At 27.0% G+C, this 27,634-nt stretch overlaps 2 protein-coding genes and 1 long non-coding RNA gene across 4 annotated transcripts; 1 reads left to right on the top strand and 2 right to left on the bottom strand.

Moving 5' to 3' along the window:
• Positions 1–9,832: 9,832 nt before the first annotated feature.
• LOC114187020 lies at positions 9,833–11,230 on the top strand. 2 transcript variants are annotated; one of them, XR_003605187.1, is made up of 4 exons: positions 9,833–9,946; positions 10,080–10,140; positions 10,274–10,570; positions 11,052–11,230. It is a non-coding gene; the product is annotated as an uncharacterized LOC114187020 (long non-coding RNA). The 2 variants fall into 2 exon arrangements; XR_003605186.1 differs by having other exon boundaries at positions 9,834–9,946; positions 10,070–10,140.
• Positions 11,231–15,842: 4,612 nt separating this feature from the next.
• LOC114177315 (arabinogalactan protein 14-like) lies at positions 15,843–16,415 on the bottom strand. Its single transcript, XM_028062607.1, has one exon. It carries the CDS (start codon positions 16,317–16,319, stop codon positions 16,143–16,145), a length of 177 nt encoding a protein of 58 aa, XP_027918408.1. The 5' UTR covers positions 16,320–16,415; the 3' UTR covers positions 15,843–16,142.
• A 10,183-nt stretch (positions 16,416–26,598) lies between these two features.
• LOC114190118 (zinc finger protein 3-like) lies at positions 26,599–27,363 on the bottom strand. Its single transcript, XM_028078891.1, has one exon. The coding sequence runs from the start codon at positions 27,361–27,363 to the stop codon at positions 26,599–26,601; it is 765 nt and encodes a 254-aa protein (XP_027934692.1).
• Positions 27,364–27,634: the final 271 nt, after the last annotated feature.

Here is a 27,634-nt window from a genome sequence, read left to right as displayed (position 1 = left end):
TATACCTGGAGTTGTAGGTGGAAGCTTTTGGTGATTCCAACGACATTTAAAGCTAAGATCTAAGATTTTAATTTGATATATTACACGATACTATTTTCATGATAGAATAAGGAATATTTAAAAATTGAATTTGTACTACAAAATTTAACTCACATACAACTCTCTTTTTTTTTCAGATTTGTACTATTGGGTTTGGGTTTGATACTAGTTGATCAAGCCCAAGAATCATTTTTCATTTGATCAATTATGGATTCATGTAAATAGGGGTAATTTCTCTTTCATAAACAACTCTCTCATTGTTCTTTTCACAATTTTAATATTTGAAAAAATATTTGCTTTATCTCCTTTTCTCTTTTCCATTTCCTTCTTCTTCCTTTACAATTTTAGTGTTTTTTTTTTTTCATCCAACATTGAATATTGAATATGGACTGATCTCTAGTATAATTCATAATGATTTTTAAAGTTCTGATGCAATAATAATTTAGATTCTTTCTTTATACCATTTCTTAATTTCTTGAAATTTATGTTTTTATCTAAAAGTTAAGTATTTGCTTAATTTAATTCTATTATATTCTTAATAAAAGATTCATACTTTATTTAATTTGCTTTCTTTTGAGTTACATTCAAGATTTCGCTAAAAATAAGATATTAAAATTTATACAAAATTCTTAACTTTTTACATGATTTTTTAGAATTAATTAATGCTTTATTAATTTGAATTTGTGAAAGAACTTAAGATTTATTAATTTTCAATCAATAATTGAATCAACTTCAAAAGGATTGATCTATTTTGAACACCATAACAATTTCTCTTATTGGTCTTGAAAAACTTTGAATTTGTAATTAGAATTTTATGAAAAAACGACTATGAATACTCGAAGTGAGTATGTACACAATTAAACTAAAAAAATGAAAAAAAAAAAAAAGTTCTACAAAAGTTGAAATAGAGGATGATAATGCTTCAAAAGCAACAAAAAAGTATAGTGGAGGTAGTTGAAGACTTCCCAAATAGCAGAGACAATGGTGGTCGCACGCTTGCTCCCAAGAAAATTATTCCAAGTTGCTCAAAGTTTCAATTCCAATGCATATTGTATGAAAATGGATGTAAAAAAATTGGTAAATATATTTCTAGTTCAAAAAATTTGAACAAAAATTAAAATTTGTTAAAATTTTGATATATTTTTATCTTTAAACTTTAAAAATAAATATATCCATTCATTTCTTCTATTTGCTTTTCGTGTTCAACTCCTTTTTGTGGCAATTCATTCATTTATCTTATTACTTACTTTTATCCAAATAATTCACTCTTTAAATTTGACTAACAAAAGTTTTAAATGGTCGGTGATAATTTGATACCGATTTCATTCGCATAAATTAATATTTTATTTAAATAATAATATTTTATTAAGAAAATTTGGTGTTGATAGTTATTTGTGAATAGTAATGTCAAATTAACTATTTCCATGCTTAAAATGAAAATTCATTTTTAAAAGAAAACAAATTATTTAATATCATTTCATGACTATTTAACATCCACAAAGTAAAATAGTCATAGAACAAAATAAATTTTTATATTTGTAAAAAATAAAATTTTACTTGAATATATTATGGATGATGTGTGAGTGTATGTATTTAAATAGGGATTAAATATGTTTTTATCTATTACATTTCAGTCAAAATTGAAATTAATTCATTTTAAAATTTTTGTCCAATTTAGTCCTCTAATTATAGAAATATATGTATTCAGTCATTTTAACCAAATTTTGTTAAGTAGATTTGGCGTTTCAAACATGTTTCATGATAACATTTGAGTTGTTTATACCGTTTGACACATTTTTGTTTCAATGTTAGCTGAGAAACATGTTTGAAATGTTAAATCAACTTAACAAAAATTAGTTAAAAAGACTAAATTCATGATTAAAATGACTAAATTCATGGATTTCTAAAGTTGAAGAACTAAATTCGGATAGAATTTCGAAGATTGACTAATTCCAATTTTTAGTAAAAGTTAAGGACCAAGAACGTATTTAACTCTTTAAATTTTAACTCTTTAAATATTATCGTTTACAATTGTTTTATTTTTTTAATTTCATCTCAAAACACATTTACCAATCAGGGCTTTTATCTCAACGTTTTGGGTACACTTAAAAAATTCAAAATCGAATATATCCAAATAGATTGTGATAAACTATTTTTAATCCCAGATTAAATTTAAAAACTCTTCCAAAACCAGCCAAAACTCCATTTTCCTCCTATTATATTGTTTGAATATGAGTCGAACTTCAGCTTATGCTCACCCTTAATTATAGCAACTCCAAGGTACTTTATTTTCTATAATAGTGATTCCAACTTATAGCACATGACAATATAAAATACTCTCACATTAATTCAACCACCCCACTAGCTTAGGGGAAAAAAAAAAACATAACTATGATGTAAGAATGAATTTTTAAAAGTTTAAGACGAGAAGGTTTTAAAAGTAAAGAAAAATAGTAATAATATTTGAGGTTAAAAAGTTTATGGTTATTATACAAACTTAAATTTTTTTATTTTTTATTTTTTATTTCTTTAAAAACTATTATCTCTTTAAAATTAAATCATCTGATTTATCTTTATTATCTATGTGGGAGTTTTCATGAAAACTTCGATTAAGTTTTTTATTTGTCTTTAAATTTTAAACTTTTCTACTCCATTCTCTTTGTATGTGGAATTTGAAGAGAACTCCCATTTTTTGGAATGTTGAGAGAACTTAAATATGTTGAGAGAAGTATTTTTGCGACATGAGTTTTTTTATGATACTTTTGTTTTTTAGGTTTAACTTTCTAAGACCTATTTAAAAGGTTTTTCAGTATCCATAATTCGTCCTTTTTTATAGGGTTTGGATTTGGGAATCAAGGCTACTTCAAGTAAAGGAATAACTTGAGTTATTAAGTTTCATTTATTTTTAAATTGTAATGGGAATTGGTGAGTATTGACCCTAGTTTAGATCTAATTAAGAGAGAATTTAATTTACTGCTAACCAAAATTTTGGGTAAATATAAAATGAATTCATATGAATTGTAGTTAGATTGTTTGGTTTCGATTGAATGATGGATCTTATATGGAGTTGATGAACTTTTTTGTAGATTAAATGTTAAACATCATAAGATTTGAAGAAATTCAAATAGATGAAGATGTACAGATAAATGGTCTTAATGATATGAAGCTAGTTGTCCATGTTTTAAGAATATTTAGAATCAAAATCAAATTATACTAAAACAAGTTTAGTTTTGAATCAAAATGATAAAAAAATATTTTGAATTGAAATAGTGATTTTTGGTACAAAACTTGTTTATAGTTTATTGATATATGCATATATCACTCAAAAATGAGTTGGTTGTTGAATTGATATTGAAGTGATGAACATTTAATTGTGTGCTAAAAGTTCCTTATTCAAGTGTTCAAACATCACTTAAGCCATATTGTTCAATGCTCAAGTGATAAATAATCAATAGTTTAAGTGAGGAAGAGACAAATTAATTCTCCCTCTAGAGTATATTCACTCAAAGAGGAGTAATTAATAATTAGTTCTCTTCTTCTAGAAGAATGTTGTTTAAGCAAGGATATCTTACTTAAGTAATGTTGACATGTGTTTAAGTAATGAATTGTTATATGACTTCACTATAACTTTGATGTAAAAACATAATAATAAATATTGAATGAAATGTTCTGGTCAAGAAAAGTGCCGAATAATTTTTAACCAAAAACAAAAAGAAGAAAATATCTTTAACCTTAGTTTAGGATGTGGTTAGGTCAAAAAAATTTGTTCCTTGACCATGGGAGTAACATTCTTATTTATAATAGAGTAAATCGTAAATAAGTTACAAATATTTAATAAATATACATAATCAGTTAATGCATGATAACAGCATTAAAGATAATCCAAAATGTCCTCCTAAATAATAATTAGAATATTTTCTTAAATAATACTTGACATTATACATCTCATAATGACCTATCATAATAAAAAATTCTATTTCTCCGTGCTTTTGTTCATCCAAATACAAATTAATACTGATAAGTCGGTCCACAGACGACACATGATACATCACCAACATCTATCCTACTTTAATAACCTCGGTTATACGGAGTAACCTCGGTTATACGGAGACAGCAGTTGCTCCTCACCTTCTTCCTTCCCACGCACCTGAGATATTAAGTCAATATTACAAGGAACTAATACCCCTTTAGCCTCATGTCGGCTCCATGGCAACCCCAATCTTCCCATATACTAATCGGCTTTAAGACGACGTCAATCCCCTTCCTGGTGCACCTTCAACATTTGATCAACTTTGATACAATATTAATCTTCTTACCTAGACAACTTCAGTATTTGGTCGACTTTTAAACGATGCTAACCATCCTATTCCCCTCGTCCTTCCAACGTCGAATCCTTAGCAGGTACATGAAATAATTTTAATTATGATATATTTAGACTAAATTGGTTAATATTGAAAAAGGACAAGTTAGTGATTGATAAAAAGTTGAATATAACTTCAAATGTTTTTTGAAAGTTTTTCAAAATAAGTTATGAGTAGTCAATCTAATGAAATTGTTTATTATTCGAAAAAACAAAGTTCGAGATGTTTTCATAAAATTTGTAAAATTATAATATAACATAGATAAGCGTGTAATAAAAAAGGGTGTGAAACTTGCTTTTTTTATACCATTTGATGTAATTGAGTTACTTCCAACTCTCCATAAGAAACTCTTAAAGGGTTTTACTATAATCAAAAGATTACACATGTATTTTTCATTGTCACTCCTGACTTACACGAGTACACAAAGTCGCTCTTAGCTATTCCTTTCATCTTCCCTTCAAATAAAAAATACATAAGTAATATTTTCACTAAGCCATTTTGGATTTTCTTAAGTATTTTATTACTATCATTGTTGACTACAACAAAGAAAGAAATTGTTTATAGATACATGGAAACATGCAATGTGATGTAAATATGATTGAAAAAAAAGAATCTAATGGAGAAAGAGAAAAGGAACTTCAAGAATAAGGCTTTCTTTATTATATATATTGATCCACTCCAATTTGAGTTATTTCTAGTTCTCCTTTATGAAACTCTTAAAATGTTCTACCATAGTTAAAAGTCATTGATAGGCAAATTCATTTCTAAACTCATCTCTCATTGAGATAAAGAAGGCAATGATTTTTTTTCCTTAAATCACTTTTGGCTTTCTCAAGTACTTTATTGTCTAAAAAAAAAAAAGTTCTTTAAAGATACATGGAAAACTCTCCAAGAAAGGATATGAAATATGAACACTCCTTCTAAAGAGAACTTAAAAAAATGTGAAGGATTTACAAGTATAGTACACTCTTGGTTTTTCATCGATCAGATGTTCTACTAACCTAGCACTTAAAAAATTGAGAAGCAATACCACATGTGTAACACGTTGTGAGTCTACATAAGATCTTTAGTTGTTTCTACATGGTGAAATTTATATTTATAAATGTTTTGAATAAGAACATTGAAGATTATGTTCAGATTTTTTTTTTCTTATGCTAGAACTTTAACAAGGGTTGGTAGTCTCTTAGTCGACAACATAATTTGTGGTATCCAAATTGTTAGTCATAAAGTACATTTTATTCTCCACATCCTTTTTTTTGTATTGAAAAAAATAATTTTAGCATACAATTTTAGAAAAAAAAAATTGGTCTTTTGCGTCAACATCTTCATTGGGATTCATGAGTTAACTTTTGTTCACACTATATAGTATAATAAATTCAAGTTAAATTTGAGACTTCAATTCATGAAGCTTCTTATGAAACAATTGTCTGAGGCTGGTTGAAATGCATGTGGTCTAATGTTTGACATTTTAGTGAGCAAATGGTTGTATAATGATTTGTTTAGGTAATCAAAACTTATTGTTATTGTTATGATAAAAAAAGAGGATCATCTTATCAAGATTGAGCAAGGTTGTATGGACTAGACTATTTTTATAAGATCGTCCGGATCTATTAGGTTTTGTGGGTCTAACATAGATGGTAGTGTATAAATAGTTTACCTATGCGGTAATCTGACATACTTTTATGATACCCAGTTATGAAACCATTATAAAAATGAGATACTTAAAGTTTCACTAATAACATATGATACGATCCTATCCATAAAAGAGTACGATCGTTTCTAAATGTGAATCCTCAAGAGACACGACACAAATAAATCAGAGAAGAATGTAGAATAAGACAGAGATAGATGACGCCACAATCTAGCAGATTGATAAAAGTCAAGTGAAGATTCATCACAAAGATATCAATCTTTGGTAAGAACCAGATGTTTAAGCCAAGAAGAAAGAGAATCCTCTCTTTAATTAAATCAAATTCAATATATGACTCAAAGTATCTACATTAGGTTTTGGTACCTCTATATATAGGTACATAAGTTTAAGAAAACCTGAGAACCCTACAAGAAGGCCCAAGCCCAAAAACATAAAAACATTATAAAGGAAAGTCCCAAAGTCCAAAAACATAGAACATAACTAATTTCTAAAAGAAAACCCAATGTCTAAAAACATAAACTAATTTTTCTAAAAACTATCCTTCAAATGTGCTCCAATTCATGATCTTCATATCCTTTGAATTTCCAATTGTATATAGCATCAAGAGTCTTGAATATATTTGATCTTCCTATCTCTTTCTCCTTATCCTTGTCATAGGTCCTTTAAATTGTAAAGGTTCATCTTTAAGTTCTTCTTGTATTGAATCTTAGGATAATCCTCTATCAACATAAGTTGTGTAGATTAAGGTATCACACCATATGAGTTACCATTGATTTTAAATAAGCTTTGATTATAAGTCAAGTATTAATCTCATGTAAACTTAATCAATACTAATCATTAGAAAGTTTTCATGTCTTATGATTCTTTGGTAATCTCACTAAAGTAATAAATGTATTTGAAAATGTTTATGTGACTACAATTTTTTGTTAAAACAATGAATGGGTTTATAAATATATAAACTCCACATTGTATATCTCATATTCTTGTTTTTGTTATGTTAATTTATCTTTAATATATTTTGTTTTATAGTTTGGTTGTTATGATTGAGTTTCATATATATTAAAAATATAATTAAATATTATATATAGTTATTGTTTTATTATAACACCATTTGAGTAAATAATGTTGGAAATTGAAGAAATTACATAGAAAGAATATATTATGAGAGATGTTATATAAAGTTTGTGAAGTTTGTTTTATGTTTTGACAATAAGTATTTTGTTTGCAAAATTAAGTATTTAATTAATAGTTAGCATTTGGGATGCTAGTTATAAGAAATTGAATATCTTTTAGTTTAATTATTAATTTACGTTTCTTTTAGTTAATATATTTGAAAAATATCTGTTTTAGTTTCTACGTATATAATTTTTCTTAACATTTTTAATTCATGAGAGAGAAATTTAAGAAAAACAAAAAATAGCGTAGAAACTAAAAGAAATTAAAAATGATATGCATAAAACCGTATAAGAAAACTAATTTAACAGATTTTGTTCTTATTTTGGGTTCAAATACGAATACTAGGATAACAAGGACAAAGATGTATAAGGTTAGAAAACAAAAGTAGCCGAGGAAAATGAACTCTTGAGATCAAATTCTTCAATCTCCCAATGAGTAACTTCATTTTAGCTTGTAATTGCATAGGCAAAGAATTTTTCTTGAGGATTGAAGGTGACTTGGATTTAAAATTTGAATTTTGAGTTTTCAGTTGTAAAGTTATTTCTAGTATTGTTTACTCACAAAACTTACACTTTTTGAGGATTTGGTGTTCCTCCTTCTAATTGTTGCTGAAACACCGATATGAAAGCCCTTTGAGGACTTCATTTCTTCCGCCAGAAACCAAAAAATTGTTCAATTATGAAATCCTATTAACTTTTCAAGGTTCCTTTTGACCAAGGATTCAAGAAACGTTATGATTATTCTTTCTAATTGTCACATGTGTTGCTTGGTAAAAATCGTATTTTCATTCACATGTTCTTTTTAACTCCAAACAAACTTCTTTGGATGATGAGATGGTCTCAAATTCATTCAGAAAGTAAATCTTAGAGCTTCAAATGATTCTTCTTGTGTAGATACTTTGGTTCCTCCATTTTGAGGTGTGTCATGACTCCAAAATGTTTGTTTAAAGGCTCCTGTCAGAGATCTTCAGGGTTCAATAAACCAGTGATGTGCCAAAATTCTGGTTGAGGGACCAACTTTCTAAGCTATTGTTCCTAACCTTCTGAGCTTATCTTCTTCATTTGAGTTTCTATTCTTCATCTGGCATCATGATGAAGGTTGTAGCTTTTGTAATCATGATATCAAGCCCTTTGTCTTTTCTCAGAAACCTATTCTTTGACACATTCATAAACATACAGGGGTTTTTACTCTTACAAACAATCCCTCCTCTATTTTGTGATGACAGACACTTTTGGACAAATTCAATGTTTCTGGATATTTGAATCAAAACAGTGATGCATTTACATGCACATCTTTTCATTTCATGTTCTGAGGGAAAAGCATTTAGTTTATGCAGGTTTCCAAATTTATTATGCAGAGATCTTGGATGATCTTTCAGAGTTTGAACTACTTCTTAGTTCTCTATATCCAAATATATAAGAAAAAAGTACTTTTTTAATAGAATAATTAGTTTTTAAAAATTTTAAAATATTTGTAGAAACTTATTTTAATAGAATAATAATTTCTAATAAAGTTGGTTATTCGTGTTTCTTATGGCTACCTTAAAGTGTGAAATGACCAAAAGGATGAGGTTTCTCCGGTTAAGATATTTATGTTATGATTATGAGGGTGGAAAGAGAGAAAGTGACAGATTGAAAAATGAGAGTCGGAAGGAGCACAAAAAGAGACAGTGTTTATTTTGTGTGATGTGGTGTGGTTTACACGAATAAGAGAAACTAAATAATGTGATTGCTACGTTTGGAAATGAAAGGAGGGAACCACAGCAACTAATTCAACCCATGTTGAAGGGTTTTTGTCATGTGGTTCATGACGTGTGGGATGGCCAAGGATTCCAATAATTCAACATTCAAAACATATGGATAAACAAAATAATTTAGTTTGGAACATTGTATGAGAGAATCTTTATCTTTCTTAAATTGCTTCCTCAATACTTTCACGTGTTTTATATTCTTCACTTGTTTTTCTATTTTCTCATTCACTTTTTTTCCTTGATTTGTTGGTTTTCTTTTCCAACCTATAATGATTGAGGATTATGAATGGGTTTCAAGATTAAAGAGCTTCTTTCTTAAATCGTGAACCTGGCATGTACGTATGAACTTGTTCACAGTCACAAAGCCTGATTTGTTCTTTGTATACAACACAAGTGATTCATCGTTTCATGTATAAGACACATGATACATTATTCGGAATCATAACCCTGATTTGTTCTTATGTTTTATGAGGTGGCCAAGTCCCAATATTGAGGAAATGTTTGAGAATGTTTTAATATGATGATGCATACGAATTAGTGTTTCTATTGACTCCTTTAGTGCAGATCCAAGATTGGTTGATTATTCCTAATGTCATTTTGTCTTACTGATTTTGGTTTTGTGAGGAACATTGTGGCTCTCGTGTTTTGTATGCAGAGAAGTTGGGGTGATAACCTGTTAAAATTGACAAATATAATATCATAGTTATATTCATGAAGGAAAATTGTAAAGGACTCTTTCTATTTTAAAGTTTTAGGCCCATTTTATTAAAGCGTCCAAGCCAGCCACTTGTTTTCTCATTTTCATAAATCCTTTTCCACTTTAGTTTTCTTCTCCCAACTTTCTTTATTCTTCATAGCTTCTGTTTTTTTCCTCTTTAACTCAGTTGCTTCCACTCATTCAAACATAGGCTAAGATTGAGATTGTAGTGGAGTTCTTGTCGAAACAAGCAGAACTTTCGTTCCCTTCATGTAAGTGAATCCCAAATATCTATTTCTTTCTCCTTTTTCCAATTTGGTTGTCTTTGGTTCAATCTTGGGATCTTCATTAGAGCCTTATTTTCATCCATGTGATCATGTTTTTCACCTTCTTAGCCTGTTTTAGGGTTGTGGTATTCCTCTCCACCAAGGGCTCTCTCCTAATCAAGAGAAGTAGCAGTTTCGAGGTGAGGGTTCAGTCTATTTTAACATTTTTGACGTATTTTGCTTGTTTTTGGTTCTGATTCTTGTTTAAAATGCTTGGATGATGTTTGTGTTTATATGAGAATGAATTGCCTGTGGTTTGATATGGATTTCTAGGTTTGCATGTGTGAGCAAGTGAGAAACCTATTGCTCTCGCTCAAGTGAGCAACCCTCGCCTAAGAAAGAATAACAGAAAACTCATCCAGACTTCTGCTCGAGTTGTCACTCAGACGAGAAGCTTCAGTTTTGAGCAACGAGAAATCTCGCTCAGGCGAGAAGGTCTCGCTTAAGCGAGAACCCGCAGAACCTCACAGTGCCCACTATGCGAGCTGGCGAGAATGACTAGCTTAAGCGAGAGAACTTTTGTCGCTTAAGTGAAGTCTTTTAGCGTATGCGAGACTGGTGCAGGGACAGGTTTCATTACTTGCTCTCTTTTATGATTGGTTGTTTTATTCCTTAATGTTATGATATATGATGTAGTACTTGGGACTGTATTTCATATGTTTGGCATGAGATGATAATATTTTGAGATAACATGTGGATTATATGTTGGAATTTCATGGAGAAATCTCTTTTGATGATAAAGTAGTGTGTGTAGTGACTTAAGAATTCAAGTAAGGTTACATCCTGACACTCTAAAGAATCAATTAGACTCACATATAGTAGATTGTTCGTGTGGAGGGAGTAGTAGGAGGTCCTAGTCTCTGGCAAGATAATGATTGTAGATGATCATGGACTAACCTTGTATGTGGTAGGGTGAAACTCATTGGCAATGGCTCTGTCATGGTTTTTATCACATGTTACTTGTGCTTAATAATTTACTTGCTTATTTATATGTCAAAAATTATTTTTCTCTAGCTTACCTTTTTCTTGTTTGTGTTGTGTTTTCTTCTAGTGTTTTTCTTTTCGCGATGATCACCAATGTTGGTGTGAACAAATGGGGAGACTCATGGTGATCGTCCAGATGATGGAGATGATGTTGTTGATAGTAGGTTTTAGTTATTTCTTTTTTTAGCACCTTTGGAACAAACTGATCTTATGTAATTTCTGGCTCGGTTGGGCAAATCTTTTGATAAACGGTTTTACATTTTAAGATATGTTTAAAGCATTGTTTTGTGCCTTTGGTATTCTTTTTTTAGTATATTTTGAGATAACTATATGGTAAATCCTCATATACTTTATGTCGTGTGCTCTATTTTTTTATAATATGTGATGTTTTATTTATTAGAATTCTTTATTAAATGGGATGTAAAAAAAAATGATACTTCGACAAACTTTGACAAAACACCATTTTGGTAAAAAAAAAACTACAACTTTATACTTTAACTTTGTAACTTCTATAAAAAAAATAAATAAAAAATTACTCTATCTTGTAACTTTGTCAACTTTTAAAAAACCATTTTCAATCCATTAATTCTTTGAGGATGTCATCATTAGATCTATTGGAATATAAATATTGTTTATTTAGTATCTATTTTGTCTAAAAAAATCATTTCATTTTTCATTGGATATTCAGGGATATTCACATATATTATTTTTATTTTTTAAAAATTTAGATAAAACTATTTCAAAATAAATCTTTAAAATATAAGTTACGATGAAAAAAATAATTTTTAAGGAAAGTTAAATCATATTACTTATTAATATATTAATACTTATAAATTTGGTCTAATTAAAAAATAAATTTAAATAAATTGTAGCAAAATATAATTTTTAAAAAATGAATCTCTTGTAAAATAATTCCTATTTCTTATGTCTAAATAAAAAACATAAAAATATATGAAGTCAAATTTTAAATGATTATTTCATGATTAATAATTCTTTCACTAATAATTTTATTTTGGTCACTTGAATATAAAAAAAATACTCAAATAAAATTTATTAATAATTATTAGAGGGTAATGACCATCTGCAAATTGGATATTATGATACTCGTACTTGTCCTATTAACAAGTCGGTAATTATATACTCCATACTATTATTCGTTAATATCCATTAAAGATATCCATTTAGTATTTGTTCTTAATTTAGAAGTCTTGATTTAATTTTAGCAAATGAATCATAATAGCTGAGTCAATAATATTAGTTAAATTTATTTTTATTGATATTGATTAATTTTACTTATATAGTTAGATGTAGGATTGAACATAATTTACTAAACTACATTGATATTAAAAACTATAGTGAACTGGAAACTAGTTTGTTTGAACTAGACTGAAAAATGGTTCAGGCAAACTTAACTGAACTATTTTTTGTTCTAATAAATTGAACTATTTTTATTCTAATAAACTGAATTGAATTATAATATGAATTGAACTAAACTAATATGAACTGACCATTTTTTTCAAACTATACTATTTTTGAACCAAACTGGACTATTTTGAATTGAAGTGCAATATTTATAAATCGAACTAAATGTAAACTGTTTTTGAATTATTTAACTAAATTATTTAATTGCATTTCAATTAAAATACCAGAAAAGATAGTATTACCCACTTCATTCATAATATAAGTTTCTCTTAAACTAAATAAAAAGGCATAAAACAAAGTAGATAATAAAGGTGTCTCAATTAAAAATATATCTTGAAATATAAGTTGCGTTATAAAATAGAACTAAACTCTACTCTAATTTAGTTGTTGAACACGTAAAAATGAAATAATTATGTGTTCTGCATAATTAAGATTAAAATGTATTTTTATAAATATATTGACATTGAGCAACAAAATTTGGAGATTAATTTATATTTACCATACAAAGCAAATTATTTATTCAATTATTCAATTGACATTATACCAAACACTTCAAAAACAATGACATTCAATTTTGAATTAAAACACTTCATAAATTTTAAACTAATTTAACTCATCGTAGATACACATTTCTATCCTCTTAGCAAAATATTATTGGTTCAATGTTTTCCGAAATATATTTTAAAACTTCAAAACTTCATAACATTTCTAGAACGTTTCAAAATATTTTAAAGAAAATATCATTTCTGAATATAAATGTAAAAACAATATTAAAATTTTTTTAAACAAATTCTCCTTAAAATAATTTGAAAAAATAACATTACATAAAATATTAAAATAAAATATGCTAACAGAAATATTTATATTTATTATATTAATTTCAATATTTTAATTACTTTTTAAGTTACGGAAAACTTTAATAAAAATAAAAAATTATAAAAATGTTAGTTATTGGTCACAAAACTTAACTGCTAAATCGATTTTTTAAAATTATAACATAAACATAAAATTAGGTAATAAAATTCATTCAAAATAAAATAAGATCTACATGAATTTATAATTTCTTTTAATAAATTAAATATAAATATTTATATTTATTGTGGAAAGAGAGTAAAGAAAATAAAAAAATATAAAAAAAAAGTTAAAACAAAAAAGAAGAAAAAGAAAGACTTTTGAACGAAAGAGCAGAATGTAAAACACAAAACTCATGACTATGGGTGGCAAAACGGGTTAGTCCACGTTTTGGCCCTACCCGTATATGGCCCGTCAAAAACGAGTTGGGCTGAGCTGGTCTATCAAACAAAAACGGGTCAATAATCACAATCTGTCCAATATAAAATGGGCTAACGGGTCGTGTCAGGCTGGCCCATCTAGTTTTTTTTCTTTTTTTTTTAATTTTTTAAAAGTTTTTTAATTTGTTTTCAAATTTTTTAAATTTTTTATTTTTTTAAATTTGTTTATATATACATATAAATTATTATTAAAGTCATATTTAATCATATTAAACTTAAAATAGTTATTAAATTTTCATATTAAACTATTCAATTATAATTAATAATTCAAACTTAATTTGTAGGTGTTAATGATTTTAATTACAATACTATTATATATTTATACATTTAAAATATATAATATAAAAATTAATCTTTTTTATTATTTTTATTTTATTTTTTTGAAACGGATCAACGGATCAGGATGAACTGGCCTGTACTTTGACTCGTCAAATTGAAGGACTAGACAAAATAGACCAGAACAGATTGACGGGTTGAAATTTTAATCCAATCCATTTCTTTTAACATGGAGTAACGGACTGATCTGTTAAACCCAACTCATTTTGCCACTGGTACCCATGACCTTAACATTTAATGCTAATTCTAATATAACTTGATACTTTGCCTTGGTTTTTTCTTTCACATCAATAACAAACTTGTTAGGAGTTTAACTTTTTAAAATTGAACTTTTTTTTAATACAGTTCAATTATTATTATAAATAATTTAGTGTTTTTGTTTAATACAGTAAAATTAATTGTATAATTTATATTTAATAAAATATATAAAAATATTAAATATAATTTTTGTACTTTATGTAAAAATATAATATTTATAAAATATTTAAAAAATTTATAACTTTATAATTTTATAAAGTATAAAATTATAAAATGATATGACTATAAGTCATAAAATTACAAAATTATAAAATATTAAATTATTAAATTATAAAATATTAAATTATTAAATTATAAAATATTAAATTATTAAATTATTAAACTATAAATTTTTAAAATCATAAAATTTATATTCATATATTATATTTTTCAGAATTTTATAATTTATATTTTTTTCGTAATATTATATTTTTTAAATTTTTAAATTTTAAATTTTATAAATTTATAACTTTTATTAGCTTCAGGATTAATTTTAAGTATATACAACAATAAATTCTTGAGATAGAATTTGTTATTATGATAATTTATGATAATGTATCATGTGATGATATTTAAATGAAAAATATTAACAATAAATATTCAATTAAAAAATTTTAAAATTTTAAAATTTTAATAAATTACAAAAATTTAATAAAATTCAATTAAAAATTTTAAATTTATCAAAAATACAAAACATAATTAAATCTAAATAATATAAGTGTCTATTGAAACGATATTATATATTAACCTGTAAATTATATTCCTTCAATCTTATTTCAAAATAATAACATTTTTTTTACCGTTGTGCTTAATGCGGACAAAATTATTTAAAATACATAATAAAATTTAAAATTATTAAATAAACTAAATTCTAATCCTGAAAGTGCCAAGCCCGGAAAACTAGTATGAATGAAGAGGACAAAAACTGAACTTTTGTTCCATTAATACCTTTTCTATTCATTTGATAGACTTGCCGACACTTTTCACAAGTAAAAATTTTCTTAAAAATTAGTACAATTAATTTTGATAAACATGATTTGAAATGGTTGATGTAATTCAAAGGAAAATGATATTTTAACCCACTTTTTTTGACCCACTTTTAACTCATTGTTTTAATCACCATTAGATTATCTTTTTTTATTCTTTTTAGTGATGTAATGTGATGATCTAATGGTGATTAAAGTGGTGGGTTAAAAGTGGATCAAAAAAAGTGGGTTAAAATATCATTATCCTAATTCAAATATATGTTTAAATTAAGTTTAACCATGAATTTTTGCATTAATCAATAATTAGATTATCTCTCAAAAAAACTTAGATTCACATTCTCTTCCATTACTTTGAGCAAAAATAAATAATGGCATTAAGCAACTAATTTAAAAATAACCACGATTGTTTTAATTTTAACTTATCGAATTAATAATGTGTCACGTAATAATTAATATCAGTTCAACAAGCAATAATGATTACCCACAGAGAAAAAAGAAACAAAAAAACAGTTCCAAGTCAAAGGAGGGGAACCAAACAAATCACAATAAGATTACATTGTCACAACAACCCATAAAAAAGTACAGTGAGGAACAATGAATTTGTTACATAAGAATAAGAATGATGATGAAAAAAAAAATCTAAATATTTGATATTCTCTTCTCCCTCACTCCAAGTCACCCCACCCATGCATATCCCAAGAAAACAAAAAACCCTAGTCACAGAAGAGTACAGTGACCAAACACCGAAGAAGATTGGAAAAAAAGAGAGAAGAAAACACGAAACACAACCACCTCAACTCCACACATGTAACAATTGTCGGAGAATCAGAAGAGAAGAGCAAATGCAAGAACAAAGAGAGAAGAAAAGACAGTGGAAATAGTTGTTGTAGCATCAGATGAAGGACCTGGGGCAGGTGCATCAGCAGCTGAAACCCTAGTTGCTGCCATCACCAACATGGCAATAACCAAAGTCAAGAAAAGCTTCATCTTCAGTGCCTCCATTGCTCAAAGTTGTTACTTTTTATGTGTTCTCTTCTTTTGTTTGTTGCAAGTGGGAAAGAAGGTTATGGAGTGGCAGTTGAAAAACATGGTGGGGGATTGGGTGGTCTTATATAGATGCGGGCAGCGAAAAAAGACGGGCAGCTGCCCACACTTTCTTGCTGGCGACAGGTTCGAGGTTGCGGGCAGCCGCACCTGCCCGGTTTGTTGGACAGAGTGTTTCCATTCGATTTCTCGCTGCGATACAGCTGTCGCCAACGGTTTGTGGGGCTAACTTTTTTATATAAAATAATAAAAAATTAAATTGATTTTTTCTTTTTACGCATTAAAAAATTATGCTACTTTTTTAAATTTCGCTTTGTGGTTGAGGTTGGCCACCATTTCTAGTAGAAGTTTGGGGGTAATAATGTAAATAAAGTATCAAAACTATGAAGTTGGTATTCATTGTATTAAGAGAATTTAAGAAAAGGATTATGTAACTTCTTTTTGGTCAAATGTCAACTAGTTAATAGACTTATAATAGTTGTTTCAATAAATGTATTATTTTTCTGTGCAATCAACATGTTGAGCATAATAAATAGCTATGCTTTAACTTGAGGAGGGATAATAGCATGAGTTGTATGTACTATAATTATTAAGATTTATTCGTTGTAATAGTTATAACTAATCTCATTAGTTTAGTATTCTTTTGCATATATGTTAGAAATAATTCTATTTTTGCAAAAAATGTGATGGTATCTCTTTGAAAACACGTGGGAATAAATGAAAATCATGGAAATATAATTTTATTTTATAATACTATTGTTTTAGAATATTTAAAAGAAGGTATGGTTTTTCACAAATACAATAAATAAACTATTCTTGAATTTAAACAAATCTAGTAACATACCAATAACATATAACATATTTATCTTTCATATTATATATATATATATATATATATATAAAATTAATTAATTAACAAATTCAGGGTAAGTAATTTATAAATAGTCTGATTTGTTCACACTCTATTTGGAGAGGTAGTAATCAAAATTTGAAAGAAACAATGGAATATTTGGTTGTGTATGTTATGATTTGGACATTGATTATTTCGAAGTCAACAGATTAATTAACTTATTCTCTCAACCCACGTGTTCATCATTATCGTAAATGTTCTTTCTAAAAACGCATTAGCTTTTTTTTTTCTAAAAAAAATAATATTATATCACTTGTAAGCAATTTAATATAATATTAAACGGATGAGGTATATTTTCCAGAATCAAATTTTTGTTAATCATGTTTACAGTGTAATGCATAGTTTAATTGTTTATAAATTTTTGAGAAATTAAACTCTTCAAAATTATGGAAAAATTGGTAATTATCAGAAAATAAATACAGTGGTTAAAAACCTAATACTACAATTGTAATAAAGAAAATGTTCAATAATGTAATACAACTCAAATCTTTATTTAAAAAAAAACATCTATTGAAAAGTGTGTGTATATAATATATAATTTATTTAGTAGTTTTTCATTTTAGAGACAAAGGGGTATAAATAAAATGATAAAATGATGAGAGAGATATTTTGTATATGCATCATTAATGGCATTGCATTGTACAGCTCTAAATGAGAGTTGCATAAGAACCTCACATTCACCATTTCCCTTACCCTTGTACGAATGAATACCCATCATAATTCTATGGGTGAGCCTCATAACATCAACATCTTGCTCTATTTTTTAGGTAATATTTTTCTTCTTTTCTCACTTTTCTCAAACTCAAATAAATTATTTTACTTCTGAATATCCTGAGTGTGCTTTGTGTTTATCTACTCATTTGAGTATTCAAAAATACATCTAATGATTGAATCGATCATCTCCATATGGACCATATAACTCATTTAAATTCAAAATATGTTTTATCAACGCAGAATAATTTGTTCGTTAAGCGTGTATTAGCAATTTGATGTCTAAAATATGAATTTTTTAAGAAAACAAATTATGGAAAGAAACCAATTTCGTGTAATACTAAGAATACTATGAAGTAATTAGTAATTATTAACAGAGGACAGAGTTTATTAGTTGTTTCACAAAAGCAAATGTATCATTAGCAAGGAAATGTAGTCTTGAACTTCACACTTATAGACACTAGAGAAGAGAAAGAGAATTTGTGATTTCCATATTATCCATTGCCATCTTCAAGAAATGTTCTTATTTATTTTATAATATTTTATAATATTATCACTAAATTGACATTGGCTCATTTGCCAAAGTAGTTTTCCCAACCAATCTTCTCGTCATGAAAAGTTTGTACGATGACTTAAACTAAGAATACCATAATAATTTATAGATATAACTAAGTTTGATGTTTTTGAGTATTTTTAATGGATTCTTTATCAAATTCTTTGTCGATCAATTCTTTTTTTTCTAATCGGGTGACATAGACATTATTATATCTCGTCATCCTGCTTATTTATCTATTTATGTTAAAAAATTATGAGATTATGTGATTAATATAAAATGATATTATCACACAATTTGTATTATTTTCATTGAAAATTTGTTAGATGATAACATTGATTTGATTAATGGTAGTTAGGAGAACAATGTCTTGATTGTCATAAATCATGATAATTTCATCATCCAACATGTTTTCAATTAAAACAATAAAAATCACTTATCATTTTATATTAACTCCACTAGTACCATTTTAATATTAACAGAAAAACATCATATGTATTAAAATATGAAAACAAATAAACAAGACGTGAAACAATGTAACATATAAGTCATCAATTAACAAAAAAGCTAAATAACAAAAACTAAATTAAAAAGTATAAAATTTTAAATACTCCAAAGGAAGAAGATCTAACATTGGACTCAAATAAACTCAATTTAAAAATATCAAATTTATGATAGAAATGAAACTTAAATAAGCCTGATTAATAAATAACTTGTAATGTTAACATTGGCTTTAAATGAATGTTAACCAAACATTAAACCCCACATATCGAAACAAAAGTGATTTTAACAATGATGGAGAAGAAAACGTGAATTGTACACTTTGTGCTTAACTAGAAACGGTGGTTTACTAACCATATACCCAAAATAATTGAGAAGCACAAAGTTACTTACATAGTGTTGCGTCAAATCTATGGCCCTAACGGTTGCTTCATGTTATTTATAAAGAGAGCATGAATACGTGCCACCCCACACCAAATTCAAACCTTAATAGCGCTAACTATTGCTTTTGCAACTTTAAATTTTTCAAAAAGGAGCGTTCATAACGGTATAGGTTTTGCATTTAAAAATGTGAGAATGAAGAGATTTTGATTCTTGAGTTGATCACCTAACATGGAATAGTGGGACCCTGCACCTATTTTCCACTGAAATTGTGGCATTGGCTTTAAATATGGAGTGAGGAAGTTCAATGGGACAATAATAGGAAGAAACAAATAACAGAAGAGAACAAGACATATATAATTTTCCAAGAATGGACCCCGAACGAAAGTTCAAAACAATGGTCCCCTAACTTACTTCCCAACTTAGCAACGTTCCAACTTTGTTTTTTGTCCATGTGTCTTCGAATCTCCTTGTTAAATCATGGAGTCACCACTAGTACATTTCTCAAAAAATCTACCTCATTTTTTTTTTGTTTAATGTGTTTTGTTGGAAAATTGTGAAAGTGAAATATATGTGTCAAATTTATTATGGACTAGCTTATCCCCAAGAAAATAAATCAATAACTAATATTTTCAACAAATTATAATTAGTTTATGTACAAGTTAAATGTAAGAATTTAGAAAAATTTATGAGAAAAATTTTACAAACTAATTTATGTTTAATGTTAACTCATGGAAAATTTTATTTCATTTATATTATTTTCTCCTAATATATATATATATTAATAAAAAACATTTTGATTCTTTATTCAGTAATGGTGCTCGGATCCCACATCAAAGTAGATTACTTCCAGATACTGTAGAGGCATTGATGTGTCTCCAAGACTGGTTATAGACCAACATGGAAGGTAATGAAATTAACATTTTTAATTAGATATTTTAATTAAGTGATTGTTATAATTTTTTAATGAACTTCTTATGTTTTCAGGCTCTTTTAGATTAAAATTGGACATGAAACTTTATACAATGTTGCAAGAGGTGGACATTGATGAAGTTAATAATTTCTTTAATATTTCATTCAAAAATAAACTACAATATAAATTGTTAGTGATTTTTTATTTGTTTGTTTTTCAGAAATCAATTGGAGAGAGTGTGTTTGTTGATCTAAACACTAGTTATGGTTAAATATATATTTTTTTAAAAAATTTTGTAAATATTTGCGGGTACCCGTGGATACCCGCGGATATGAAAAAAATAGGCGGGTACCTGCATAACGAATACCCGACGGATATCAGTACGGGTACGGGGCGAATATTTATCTAGTGGGTAGGATATGGGGGAGCAACTACTCGTACCCTACCCGCCCCGTTGACATCCCTATATATATATATATATATATATATATATATATATATATATATATATATATATATATATATATATATATATATATATAAATTCATGTATTCAGACCTTTTAATTTGGTCAACATAGTCATTAGACACATCATCTAAAAGCTAACGTTGTTGGTTTTGGAGGACGTATTCCATGCATTGCCAAAATATAAAGATGAATTTGATATAAACTTTGAGAGAAGGACATATTTCAATTTTGCATGTAAGTACAAGGACTAAAAATATACTTAGTCCTAACTTAATCTACAAATAATCTACTTTAAGATATAAATCTAGAGTAGTGAGGAGTTTTAGCTCCAGTGGTGAGTGAATGACTCATAAGCTACCTGTGTGAATTACAGTTGAGAACCTGATATTTGCTTAGTTCTTGGAGAGCGAAAGGATAGAAACTTTATAAGAGAGTGTGAAAGTAGTTTATCAGGTGGTTTTGTATGAGTCAATACTTTGCACTAAGACCATTTGTATGTTGAATTGGTGTTTGAGTTCACTTGTATTTTGAATTGGTGTTTGAGTTCATTTGTGTGTTGACCTAGTGTGTAAGATCGTGAGTGGTTGCATTGTTGCTTTGATAATGTGTTTTGAGCTATTGTGTAAGATAACAGGTGTTATGAACAGTAGAATATGATCACGAGTGTGGTTAGAATCTTGGTTGAGGGATTTAATGAGTGTGGTTAGATTTAACAGGGATTTAATGTTGTTGTGGATGTGTGGAGCTTTAACAACTCTTCAATCCGCAAAAGGTGGGCTTCATCAACGGAACAATTAGTTTCCTCTTCTGCATGTTTAGGCCTCCGAGATCTTCTCCACCTAACTCAGTTATGCTATTTTTCTGCTCGTGTTTTTTGGCTACGCGTGATAGGTTTCTAACTCCATCCATCACCTATAAATAGGTGTTCTTATGCCTCTCCAAAATCATCTTCAAGTGTGCTTCAATCTCTTTCACCTTTTTCTCTCAATATTTTTTTCTCCTCTCTTTGTTTTATTATCCTGGGTTTGATCATTTACTCTTTTTAAAGTTCTTTGCTAGTTCTGAGGTCCTCGAAAAATTCAAGAAGTTCCTATTGTATTCTGGAGGACTTGCGCAATACACTACGAATAAATCATTAAGGACGGTGAATCTACACGCCTCAGGAAGTCCATCTAGTTCGTGTTTTTGTCAACTTTTACAACAATATGTTAGGGAGAGTCTTTCATTACTTTAGTAGTTGTAATTCAAAAGTGAGCTTCTTATTTTATAATTGATTTCAGGTTAAGAATATTAAGTTTTGATGTTTCAATATATTTAATAAATAAAGTTTTAGTTACGTTGTTAAGACGAGGATAACATAGTTAAGTAGTAGTATTTTGTTAACTATCATTGACATCCTAGACAAATCTAGATTAATGAAGATTCTATATTCCTCCCCTGATTAGACATACCAAGTTTAAAAGTCTCGTATGTGAAGCCTATAAAGTAGGGATAACAAATAAACTCGCCCATGTAGGTATTGTCTGAACTCGTTCTCTTTTTTACGAAGAATCCCCACATTGACAGGGTAAGGGTATAAGTAATACCCGATTTTTTCAATGGGGATGAGAATGGGGATGAGTATATACAAATTCGCCTCATCCCCATTTCTATACTCGTCATAATATTCATCCTCACTCTCATCCTCGTTCTCGTTTAAATTATTAAAGGGTTAAATATGTTTTGAGTCCCTTAACTTTCGGCGAAAATTGGAATTAGTCATTCTTCAAAACTTTGGCACAATTTAGTCCCCCAACTTTAGAGCTGCATGGATTTAATCCTTTTAACCAAATTTTGTTAAGTTTATTTAACATTTCAAACGCATTTCATGATAGCATTTGAGTTATTTATACTGTTTGACACATTTTTGCTTCAATTTTAGCTGAGAAATATCATGAAACACATTTGAAACTTCAATTAAACTTAACAAAATTTGGTTAAATGAACTAAATTCACGTAGTTTTGATGTTGGGAGACAAAATTTGGTCAAAGTTTCGAAGAGGGACTATCACTTAAAGTTAAAGGACCAAAAACATATTTAACCCATTATTAAACATTCATAATCTAATTAGTAACCTTTTATATATATATATATATATATATATATATATATATATATATATATATATATATATATATATATATATATATATATACACACACACACACACACTACACAGTTTCTATTTGTTTATTTCTTCTAATTTTTTGACCTCTCGTGAAAGGCATTCATATCTTCAAGATATTTTTCTTATTACAACATTTGTGCAATTACGTTTAAATGATGTATGTCAATTAAATATTTTTAAAGTCTCAAATTTGAATATTTATACTCTTTTCTAATATTTTTTTATCTAGAATGTTTAACTCTCAATTTAAATATTCAATAACATAAATCTTTCATTTACTAGGTAGTATACAAAAACTTATCTTCTTTATTATCATATTATTTATTTTTGTTTCATTTGAAAAATTATTTTGTTTTACTAAAACAATTTTCGTTATCTCTCAATTGTTCGACTAGGTTGATATTTGCAAAGTCTTCTTAGATCTCTAATGTATTTTTTATCTTATCATACCCTTAATTATATATTTGTTTTTCTTTTATGTGATTTTCACTTACTAGGTAATATATATATATATATATATATATATATAACTTATCTTCTTTATTATCTTATTATTAATTTTTGTTTCATTTGAAGAATTCTTTTCTTTCACTAAATTTTTTTTTGTTATCTCTCAACCGTTCGATTAGGTTGATATTTCAAAAGTCTTCTTAGATTTCTAAGGTATTTTTCATCTTATATTATCCTTAATTACACATTTGTTTTTCTTTTATGTGATTTTATTCAATGGTTTATCACATTGTTTCTAAGACACATATTTGATTTTTTTCAATATTTTTATTTGTTGTTTATTTTTATAATGTAGAATACTATTTTGATATTTTTTTATATAATTATTTTTATTTTCTAACTCATTATCATAAGTGTAATTTTATCACTATAATTATATAAATAAATTTTATTTACTATAATATAATTACGATGAATCTTTTTTATCATCACCCACCATATATTGAAGTTCAAAAGATGAAATATCTATGTTAAATTTCAATTATTATTTGTTTAATCTTTGTTCTTTGGATGATTTTGATCAAGTGATGTATAATACTTTTTATTAGTGTATAAAAAAAATTCATTAAAATTCAAAAAATTGAATTAAAGAGACATTTAAAATATTTTTTTAATTTAAATATTTGTTTTCCTTTTATAAATATTTTTAAATTTTATCAACTAGGTTACATCAATGTTTTCAAATTTAATAAATGTTTTGGTTCTCAGAAAATTTTATTTGGTATTCTAATTTGAAAGTATACAATTATAATTTCTTTCTAAATATTTGACATTAAAAAAATGAAAACTTTTTCCTTTTTGATATTAAATATTTAATAATATTATGTTTTTTTATAATTTTTTATTATTATATAAAAATTAATTAATTGATACTCAAATAGTAAGAGAATGAGTATGAGTATGGGTACAAACATATACCTATTAACTGGTAGAGACATAGATGAGACAAAAATTTGATAGCAGTTAAATTTGGATATGAGAAATGTGATACTTTTTTTTTTCTCTAAGAATGAGTGTGGGATAGTGAAATCATTCCTCATCTTTCTCATCCTTGCTAAGAAAAATAATATTTATACAAGTGGAAAAGTAAAACCTACTAATTCTATAAAAGATCTAAAAAAATAAAATGAAAGTAGTTTTAGAAGAATGATTATTAAAGATAACTAGCGCGAACACAGGCGCTACCGCGCATGTGTGTATGTATTTTTTAAACATGCGTGATATTATATTAGTAGGTGATGATATTGTAATGTTATTAAGTTAATATATAAAATAAAACTATATTTATTAAAAATAAAGTGAAATATATCAATAAAGATGAGAGAATAATTGTTGATAAGTAGGAAAAAAGAGAAAAATCATAGATAGACAATTTTATAGAAAGCTTGTAAAAATAACGGTCAATTTTTAAAAAATTAATAAATAATTATATTTTGAAGGGTGAAATTGGAATTTTAAAATGTGGACACAAAAGAGGGAATCCTCTTTATATATTGTTATAAATTAAAAATAAAGTGAAATATATGAATAAAGATGAGAGAATAGTTGTTGATAAGTAGGAAAAAAGAGAAAAAACAGAGATAGACAATTTTATAAAAAGTTTGTAAAAATAGCAGTCAATGTTTAAAAATTTAATAAATAATTATATTTTGAAAGATAAAATTGGAATTTTAAAATGTGGACACAAAAGAAAGAATCCTCTTTTATATATTGTTATATATATATAATAAAATAGTTGAAGTTTCTATTTTATAACCTTAAAACTTAACTCATATTATTTATTCTTCTTTTGTACATATAATATTTTTGAAATCATTTTTATAAAAAATGTTTATATCCTGAAAATTTTGATTTACAATAGAAATTACTGATTATATACTTATCTGTTTAGAAACTGAGAATTAATTTATTTAATAACCATTCATCTCAATACATATTCAAAAGGCGAAATATTTCTGGTTATAGAATATACTAAATATAAATATGGAATTGTAGTCTAATAACATTTGAACAATGGATAAATAAAAATATGCACATTTAAGAATTACAAAAGTTATATATTTAAGATTATTTAAATTGATTATTTTATATATAGGGATAACAATCAGACATAGATTTAGGCTTAATTGTACTTATTCTTGTTTCCAAAATGAAAACTTAATCTTTAATTGTACTTATTCTTGTTTTTAAAATGAAAACTCAATCTTGTTGTTGTCCTTGATATATAATGAGTATAAAATTTGTGACTCATATTTATATTTATGTTAAATATAGATATACAAAATATGTATAAAATATTTTTTTATAAAAAGTATTAAAAAAGTATAATATTAATAATTCAATGTTTTCAGAACACATATTTTATTTTCTTAATGTCAAATTATAATGAAAAAATTATAATTATATAAATTTTAAAATGATAGGAATTAGAACAAAAGTGAGATAGATATTTACGTACTTAAAATACTATACTACAACACATGACATTTAACTCTTAAAATACTATTCCGTTCTTTAAATTAACAAAGTATTGAATTAAAAAGGAGTATTTTATATCATGGCATTTCGATAAAAATATGTTCAGGGAATACTCAAACATTTATCTTTCTTTTTGTCTGGTTCAACAAAAGGTTACATTTAACTATTTTCAATGTTAGAAGATTAGTAATCATGTTTGTTCTTTAACAATTTTTACAAGTCTTTATTCGTAGGGGTTCACTTTTTTATCTTTATTTAATATAGATTCACAATACTTAAAATATCTATTTGAACTCTCAAACTATTATTTGAAAAGAATATTAGGGGTTGGGATAAATAATATAACGAAACATTGACAGCAAAATTATTAATGAACAATTCAGCTTATAACGCTTTCTTAACCATTAAATTAATGGAGAGTGTTCACCTTCTTAGTTATTTGGAGAATACAAAAAATCATATCTAACGAGCTAATAAACTCAATTTGAATTTAAAAACAAAACTCAATCGGCAACAATAATTATTAATTAAAAAAATATAATTTTACACTAAAAATATCAAATCCCCAATAACTAAAACAAAGAAAGTAGCAAGCAATCAAATAACAACATTGATAATTATTTAAATTAAAACAAATAAAAAACTAAAGCTTAAGTGATAAATCAATCCCAAATGAAGAATTAGGATTAGAGGTTCCTTCTTGTTTGGATTGACCACCAAAGTGCACAGGATTGAATGGAGGAGACAAGGTTGGGTTTGATTTGATTGCAACATTTGTAGAGGATTTACTAAGAAAAGGAGTGTTTGGTCTAATAGTAAGATTATGACCTTCTTTTCTCAAAGTTTTGTCATTTTCCATAATCACAATTTCATTATTTGCATTCAAATCTTTCTTCCTCAATCCATCAAGAGAAGAACGACCAAACCTAAACCCTAACGAGGATGAAAGGTACGAAGGCTTATGAATCATAGATTCCATTCGAACCCCAAGTGTTCTACTATAAGATCCATAAAAGGAGTTTGTGAGATAAGGATAGTAGAGAAAATGAGGGTATCCAAAAGTACCAACTTCAATCCCTTGATGACCCTTTGCAAGGGCACGTTCTTGTTTGTGGGCATTTTGATGCCCTCCCAAAGCTTGTGAAGAAGAAAACTCTTTCTTACAAAAATTACAAGAAAAAGTCTTAGTCTTTGATGGTTTCACTTCATTGTTATTCTCATATTTTCTTTTGGTGGTGTAATTTTCCCTAGAAGAAGATGAATTTCCTGTGTTTATCACATTGAAAAAATCAAATACCTTTGACTCACGAACTGGTTCATCATTCAAAAGTTTAAGATAATCCAATACCATATAGGATTTAGAATTGGAAGCTTGATCTTGTTTAGATTTGTCAACCTTCTCCTCCATTGTTGTTACTTCTTCATTCTTTTGTTCTTCAACACTTGGTTTGTGAAAAATATCTTGGGAGGGAACAGTGATACTAGAGCCTTCAAAAGAACATTCTTCCAAATTGTGTAATGATAATGATGATGATGATGATGCCATAACACAAAGAGAAAGATAAAAGTTATTCACTCTTTTGATTTTGTGGTAGTGATTGAATAAAGAAGAGATATCACCATAGTTATGTATTTAAAGATTAATGTTAATACAAATATATTCAATGAATGAGAAATGA

Source organism: Vigna unguiculata, chromosome 1 (genome assembly GCF_004118075.2).
Source record: "Vigna unguiculata cultivar IT97K-499-35 chromosome 1, ASM411807v1, whole genome shotgun sequence".
NCBI classification, from domain to species: domain Eukaryota; kingdom Viridiplantae; phylum Streptophyta; class Magnoliopsida; order Fabales; family Fabaceae; genus Vigna; species Vigna unguiculata.
The sequence above is the reverse complement of the archived record's forward strand: the minus strand, read 5'-3'. Positions and strand labels throughout refer to the sequence as shown.

Excerpts from the sequence above, each read along its gene's own strand:
- LOC114177315 (XM_028062607.1), bottom strand. The coding sequence starts at position 16,319 with ATGGAGGCACTGAAGATGAAGCTTTTCTTGACTTTGGTTATTGCCATG.
- LOC114190118 (XM_028078891.1), bottom strand. The coding sequence starts at position 27,363 with ATGGAGGAGAAGGTTGACAAATCTAAACAAGATCAAGCTTCCAATTCT.